The 8,257-nt window shown below is 53.6% G+C and overlaps 1 protein-coding gene across 1 annotated transcript in view; it reads right to left on the bottom strand.

Moving 5' to 3' along the window:
* The window catches only part of LOC311368089 (synaptic vesicle glycoprotein 2C-like), a gene marked incomplete at both ends in the record, with an annotated part of 28,655 nt that extends 20,854 nt beyond the window's left edge, over positions 1-7,801 (bottom strand). The window contains 2 exons of the mRNA XM_084486976.1: positions 488-664; positions 7,173-7,801. Of these exons, the coding sequence (XP_084343102.1) occupies positions 488-664; positions 7,173-7,801 (806 nt within the window). The remainder of the gene's footprint in view (positions 1-487; positions 665-7,172) is intronic.
* Positions 7,802-8,257: the final 456 nt, after the last annotated feature.

Raw genomic sequence — 8,257 nt, 5'->3', positions numbered from 1 at the left:
GGAGACGGGAGATGGACGACGCACCGACCCCTACATAAAGTGCTTTACAGTAATCCAGCCGAGTGGTAACAAAGGCATGAATTACAGTCTCAAACTGTCGCCTTGATAAAATCGGCTTTATTTTGGCCAGCTGCCTTGAATGATAAAAACTTGATCTGACCACCGCCGTGATCTGGCTGTCAAACTTGAGGTCCACATCAGACAGACAGCAGTGGAGGCCTCCGTACAGACATTTTTGGCATTGAGAACTGAGTCATTGGTTTTAAACAAAACACGTGGTTCATGACAATTTGACAGGATAATACTAGCCAAATTTTTAACATTTTTCACAGTTGTCTGATACTGACGCCAGCAGTCCCTTAGGATTTGAAAAGTAGAGTAGTGTAGTAGAAGAGTAGTGTATAACACGGTCGAGTAGATGAGTACAGTAGAATACAGCAGAGTAGTGTAGACTAGTACATAGAGTAGGACAGAGGAGTCTTCTCACCCAAAGCCTGAGATCATGCGACAGAGCAGGAACATGCTGTAGCCCTGGACGAAGGAGGACAGGAAGGCGAAGAAGCCGTTCACAGACATGGCGATTAACAGGCACTGCTTGCGGCCCAGCTTATCTGACAGGCCGCCCCAGAAGAACGCTCCCAGCATCATCCCCAAGTACACGATACTGCCTGGAGAAGAGACATGAAGAGAGAGAGGGAAGATGAGATCAAACTACCACCACCAGTAATAAGTCACACATGCTTTTACACTGAACTGGGCCTGAATGTGAAACAGACGTAGAGAAACGCCTTGTTTAACAAACTATTGACTGGTAGGAGAGGCCACATATGGCAAAGTTGCTATCAATACGATGGATTGGCGTACGACAGACAATGCTGACCAGTAAACACAGAGAGCCGCAGCGAGGAAACTGAACGCAGCCACAGCACAGAGCAGTTAAACGAGGTGCGAGCCGCTAACGAAGCAGTGAGCTGCTGCTGCCTCCAGGTTCCAGTGATTCACTGTCTTTGATTTACTTGTGACTAACTGCCCAACGGACAGACATATTTTCATGACATAAAACGTCACATTTTGTAGCCTTGTCGTCTGTAGGCAAATACATTGTCTTGAGAAGAACAAGGCAATGGAAAGCGGGCATTCTTTCTTCTCCCCGTGTGTCAGGCTGATGCAGAGGGCAGCGGGGGGGTGATGTTGGCCCAGCCCAGTAGACTATGCTCTACACCCGCCTGTGTGCTAATAAAGTGCTAATAAAAATGCTAATGCGTTTTGGAGGACGGGGCAAAGCGATGGCTTGACTGGGCGCCACAACAGCGCCGCCAAAGAGCCGTTCCATTTTCTCTTTCTCTCCCGTCCCCCTCCACACACACACACACACACACACACACACACACACACACACACACACACACACACACACACACACACACACACACACACACACACACACACACACACACACACACACACACCCGTCCTGCTGTGTTTAAGGTGATGAAACAGATATGCTAGTGAGCCTTATCGAGTTGTGCAGACGTGACGCAGAGGACCGGTGTGATTCATTACCAGGGGGACAAGGAGCGCTGGGAGGCTGTCAGCAGCAGCACACTGCGCAGCAAGGACCTGGATGGTTGGCTGGCTGGGTGACTGGCTGGGTGCCTGGCTGCCTTGCTGGTTGGCTGGCTGGCTGCCTTGCTGCCTTGCTGGTTGACTGGCTGGGTGCCTGGCTGGCTGGCTGCTATCTGACTGGCTGACTGACTGACTGACTGACTGGCTGGCTGGCTGCTATCTGACTGGCTGACTGGCTGACTGACTGACTGACTGACTGGCTGGCTGCTATCTGACTGGCTGACTGACTGACTGACTGACTGACTGGCTGGCTGGCTGCTATCTGACTGGCTGACTGACTGACTGACTGACTGACTGACTGGCTGGCTGCCTGCTATCTGGCTGGCTGGCTGCTATCTGACTGGCTGGCTGCCTGCCTGCCTGCCTGCTATCTGGCTGGCTGCCTGCCTGCTTGCTATCTGGCTGGCTGGCTGGCTGCTATCTGGCTGGCTGGCTTGGATCTAGAGGCTACGGCGTGAGGTGAAATGTGGGCTCTCTGTAAAGAGAGAGCAGATCCACCAGAGGACTGAATAACAGAGCTGGTCCTTGGGACGGGGATCCTGTCAGCGGAAACACAAATCACCCAGAGGCCTGGCGATGGCGTCTGTTACGGCCGGGCCCATTCGTTTTATTGCCCCTCTCACACAGGGTTGTATCTGTAATAAACGGTGAGGCAGGGATGAGGCTGGTGGGGGTGGTGGTGGTGGTGGTGGTGGGTGAAGAGGTACTGTTGTTGTTCGGAGAGTGTGGTGGTTGGGGGTGGTGGTGGTGGTGGGGGGTAGTGGTGTGGTGGTGGTGGTGATGGTTGTAGAGGGTGGTTTTGCTGGGGGGTGGTGGTGGTGGCGATGGTGGTGGAGGTGGTGGTGTGGTCTGGTGGTGGTGGAGGTGGTGCTGGTGGTGGTGCTGGGGGCTGGTGGTGGTGATGGTGGTGATGGTGATGGTGGTGGTGGTGGTGGTGGTGGTGGATGTTGTAGTTGGTGATGGTGGTGGTGTGGTGGTGGTGGTCGTGGTAGTGGTGGGGGGTGCTGGTGGGGGTGGTGGTGGTTCTGGGGGTGGTGCTGGTAGGGGTGGTGGTGCTGGTGGGGGTGGTGCTGGTGGGGGTGGGGTGGTGGTGGTGCTGGTGGTGGTGGTGGTGCTGGTGGGAGATGATTGTATTTTTTTGGTCTATGTTTTCTCCTTCAACCAGGGTTCAACGGTCAGGGCGACCAGCATGGGGTCAAAGGTCAGAGATGTAATCTTTAACAGGATCAGCTAAAAACATACAGTTATCATCCAAAATATATTTTTTAATTCTGTTATTTTCATATTCCCTGATTCCCCATCTGGGATTAGAAAAGTAAATCCTATTTGATTTGAGACCTCCTTTTTGACCATTCTGATCGTTTTGTTTATTAATGACGTCTCACTGTTGTGTTTCAGTACAAGCCTTTCCCCGCAGACTGCTGGCTCAGCGCTACAGCTAGCGTGATGTGTTGCACCAGGGCCACGCGGGCCTTCAGGTCACACTCTGTTAGTCTCAGCAGTCCCGGACTGTGTCCATTATGTGTGTGTAAGCACACCTAGGGGTGAATACCACCGCACACAGCGGCTCAACACGCTAAAGGGAAATAAGAGTTAAGCTAATGCCTCAAACGGACCATCCAGAACATTCCCTGATAGCTGGAGAATCGATGAATGGAATTCCCACAGCAATGATGGACGGAGAATTGGTTTAAACGGACGAGGACGTTCAAACTGAAATGGCTATCGGTTTTAGACGGTGATTATGTTGATCTTTTATACATCTACACTGTGTACACAACGATTCTTATTACCAAGGGATCACACATTTAATTAAAACATATTCATGAATTCATCACTATTCATGATATTTTCCTTTAGATGCCCTACACACGCACCTTGCCACAGTTTATTCTCCCACTTGACACAGTCCAGTCATTGAAGGCCCAGAGCCGTTCCTCTCCCATGATTAGCCCTCGTTAAGGTGCCTAAGAAACGCCCGGGGCCCCGGCTTCAGGGGCCCGGCTTCAGGGACTTAAAGTGAATGTTGCTGTGAGTGGACATTTTAATTAGCAATTTCCAGGCTCCAGCCAAGCCTATTAGTCAGGTCATTGTGGGGACTGAGTCTACCTGTGAATGGCATGTGTGGTCACACACACACACACACACACACACACACACACACACACACACACACACACACACACACACACACACACACACACACACACACACACACACACACACACACAACGGACCACAAGAACCAACACACACACTCTCCCTCAGCATGACATGATGTAACGTAATGTAGGGAGTGAGAATGGCCTCCCTCCCCCTCTCTCCATCCTCTTCCCCGTCGCTCTACACCCCTCCCCCGTCTCTCTCTCTACCTCACCCCTCTCTACCTCTATATATACCTCCCCCGTCTCTCTCTCTACCTCACCCCTCTCTACCTCTATATATACCTCCCCCGTCTCTCTCTCTACCTCACCCCTCTCTACCTCTATATATACCTCCCCCGTCTCTCTCTCTACCTCACCCCTCTCTACCTCTATATATACCTCCCCCGTCTCTCTCTCTACCTCACCCCTCTCTACCTCTATATATACCTCCCCCGTCTCTCTCTCTACCTCACCCCTCTCTACCTCTCGTCTCTCCCTCCCTACGTCTCTCCCTTGCCCTTTCTCACCTCCTCCCACGCCTCCCTCGCCCCGCCTCAGCATCTTCTCTCTCTCATTCTCCTCCTCTCTTTCTCTCTCCCCCTCCCGTCTCCCCCTCTCACTCCCCCCTCCTCTTCCCCTCCTCTGTTTCTCTCTCCCCCTCCCGTCTCCCCCTCTGTCTCTCTCCCCCTCCCGTCTCCCCCTCTGTCTCTCTCCCCCTCCCGTCTCCCCCTCTGTCTCTCTCCCCCTCCCGTCTCCCCCTCTGTCTCTCCCCCCTCCCGTCTCCCCCCCCCGTCTCTCTCTCCCCCTCCCGTCTCCCCCTCTGTCTCTCCCCCCTCCCGTCTCCCCCCCCCGTCTCCCCCTCTGTCTCTCTCTCCCCCTCCCGTCTCCCCCTCTGTCTCTCTCCCCTCCCGTCTCCCCCTCTGTCTCTCTCTCCCCCTCTGTCTCTCTCTCCCTCTCTCTCTCTCCCCCTCCCGTCTCTCCCTCTCTCTCTCTCCCCTCCCGTCTCCCCCTCTGTCTCTCTCCCTCTCTCTCTCTCCCCTCCCGTCTCCCCCTCTGTCTCTCTCCCTCTGTCTCTCTCCCCTCCCGTCTCCCCCTCTCTCTCCCCCTCCCGTCTCTCCCGTCTCCCCCTCTCTCCCCCTCCCGTCTCCCCCTCTGTCTCTCTCCCCCTCCCGTCTCTCCCTCTGTCTCTCTCTCCCCCTCCCGTCTCTCTCCCTCTGTCTCTCTCTCCCCTCCCGTCTCCCTCTGTCTCTCTCCCCCTCCCGTCTCTCCCTCTGTCTCTCTCTCCCCCTCCCGTCTCTCCCCCTCTGTCTCTCTCCCCCTCCCGTCTCCCCCTCTGTCTCTCTCCCCCTCCCGTCTCTCTCCCCTCCCGTCTCCCCCTCCCGTCTCCCCCTCCCGTCTCCCCCTCTGTCTCTCTCTCCCCTCCCGTCTCTCCCCTCCCGTCTCCCCCTCTGTCTCTCTCCCCCTCCCGTCTCCCCCTCTGTCTCTCTCTCCCCTCCCGTCTCCCCCTCTCTCTCTCTCCCCCTCCCGTCTCCCCCTCTGTCTCTCCCCCCCCCCTCCCCCTCTGTCTCTGAGCCAGCCTAGCATGGCCCAGCTGCAGTAATAAAGAACAATGCTGCAGACATTAACTCTCCTCTGTGCGCTCGCCCTGCGTGCACGACACCGCGAGTCAGTGTGTGTTTTAGATACACATGCTGTGTGTGCGTGTGTGTGTGTGTGTGTTATTGAGTGTGTTTGTGGGTTGGGGGGTAATACAGACATTAGTAATAACCATTGTAAGCCATACTTAAGATAACCAGTAGAAAGAGCAGGAACAACAGACCAACAAACACATCGAATCCACACACACACACACACACACACACACACACACACACACACACACACACACACACACACACACACAGTATGTGTGTCCAAAACATATACACAAACACGCACACACACACACACACATGCAAGCACATAAACAGCATGTATGTCCTAATCTATACACAAACACGCCCACACACACAAACACACAGACACACACAGCATGTGTATCCAAAACATATACACAAACACAAACACATACTCCCACACACAGACAGCATCAATGTCCCAAACATACACAAATACACCCACCCACCCACCCACCCACCCACCCACACACACACACACACACACACACACACACACACACACACACACACACACACACACACACACACACACACACGCACACACACACACACACACACACACACACACACAGGAGAGCCATCTCCCTGGAGGATCCTCCTACGTGGTGTATCCAAATACCTGGTGCCATGACAACCCACTGGCTGGCCCTAACAATGAGATTACACTTTCAGATGTCTCATGGCTGGGCTGTGTGCCAAGTACCCTGCATTCATCAGCCGCTTCAGTGCGGAGAGACGTCTATTCACCGGCACGTCCCGTCTTCAGAGATCGATCTCAACGAGGTACGTAAAATACACACGTTGCACTCGAGATCTAAACCTCAACCATTCCACCCTATCGTGGTTCCACGCGTTCATCTTATTGTGAAATGGGGCAAATGGATGGTCTTAGAAAATCCATAGAGTTGGATTATTAGCCGTGTTCAAAATTAATAATGTGCTGGAGATTACAAGCCCATATTTCACGGTGTTTATGGACTAAATATTGATACAGTCCTCATAGTAGCATTAGAGTCTGAGGCAGCAGCAACAGCAGCAGCCGTCTTTTGGCCAGAAGTGTTGCAACAGATTGATGGCTCGGAGGAAATATGGGGGTGCCACTTCAGAGGAACGGTAAATCTCAGGGGTTTTACACAAACAGTTTATGGAGAAATGTTCACGGGTCTGATTTACAGGCCTGGCTGCAAAAGATACTCTATTGCCCCGTGTAATGTCATGTAATACCCAGTTATTACACGTGAACCTCCTGAGATGGCACAATTTAATTGGTTCGCTATCACAAGATATTGGGCGATATCCCATGATTGAGATCTCAAACTCTGGATATTGTTTTCATCGCAAAATGTCCTGCTTTGCAAAGCTAATAAAAACAAATAGATCCCGGCAAAAAGTGTTATCTTGTTTATTTTTGGAGTGTTCACGTGTAGTGTATATATATATATATATACTAAAACAAGTATTCACCTCAGGCTCCGTGGATAGTTGGGGAATAGCCCCCGAGACCAAAGGTCGAGGGCGCTATTCCCCAACTATCCACTTAATAATTGTTAAATATAGCGACAACCGCATACACTAGATTTCAAATTCACCACGACGCAGTCTAACGACGTCTCCCTTAAGTGTGCAACTGTGGGTTTCCTTTCACCGGTAATAACCCTAACCCATGCTGACGGGTGAGCTCACCTCATCATCAACATCGTCATCGTCATGGTGACAGGGCCACGTACCTAGCCACCCGGCCCCGGAGTTGGGCACGCACATGTCCGTCTCGGCGCTGGGCAGCACGAAGCCCACCACGAACACCTCCACGCCGTCCGACATGAGCGCCAGGCCCAGCACGAAGAAGAGCTGCCACTGGAAGCGCCCGTGGCCGCACTCCTGCATGATGAGCTCGTACTGCTGGGCCAGCTCCTCCTCGTCCGCCTGCCGCTCGTTCTCCAGCTCCTTGCGGTCCTTGGCGCTCTCCGGCACGGGCTGGCCCAGGGCCACCCGCCCGTCCCGGGGCTTCCCGTCCCCGTAGGCCGGGGGCACGCCCTGGTACTCCCCCTCGTAGATCTCGTCCTCGTCGTCGTGGCCCTCTGTGGCGTCGCTGGAGGCCCCCTCGTCTTCCTCGCCGCCGCCGCCGCCGCGGCCGCTCTGGCCGGGCGGGGGCGGGGGCGGGGCGTAGGCCCGGCGGTTGTCGTCCATCTCCTCGTCGTCCTGGAAGCGGTCATAGTTGTTGTGCTGTGAGAACTCGTCGGCGGCGCGGTCCACGCTGCGGCCCACCGTCCTGGAGGCCTGGCGCTTGGCCTCCTTGGCGATGTCTCTGGCGCCCTGCACCAGGGCCGTGTCTCCGCTGGGGCCCTCGTCCATGCTGCGCTCCCTGAGGTACCGACGCCGACGGCAACCGGTGGAACAGCCTCAGAATCTCAACGTGTTCCTTAGTAAGGAAAACTAAACATGAGATCTTTCTCTGCTGGTTTGGCGTATCATTCCAGGGTGTAGAAAACAGTCAATTTTGTATTGACCAATCAGCAGCGTGGTGTGAACAGTAAGTAGTTATCGACGCGGGGACGCTCCGAGCCCGGTCGCAGGGGTCATATGCTGCTGCAAAAACAATGGGAGAAAATACAGTTTACACACAATGCTGCTCATCCACGAGCCCAGACCTTACATATGAACCAACACAGAAAGCACCTTTCTTCTAGAATGAGTTCATAAGCACATATTATGATAACGGATATTGTAATTCAAAAAATTCCACATCCATTAACAACTAATTATAGAGCCACTATTTTAACAAAAAGTGTGATGTTGATAAGCCAAATC

The sequence above is a fragment of the Micromesistius poutassou genome, assembly GCF_964030765.1.
Source record: "Micromesistius poutassou genome assembly, chromosome: 22".
Lineage (NCBI taxonomy): Eukaryota > Metazoa > Chordata > Actinopteri > Gadiformes > Gadidae > Micromesistius > Micromesistius poutassou.
This window is presented reverse-complemented; position numbering and strand designations above follow the sequence as displayed.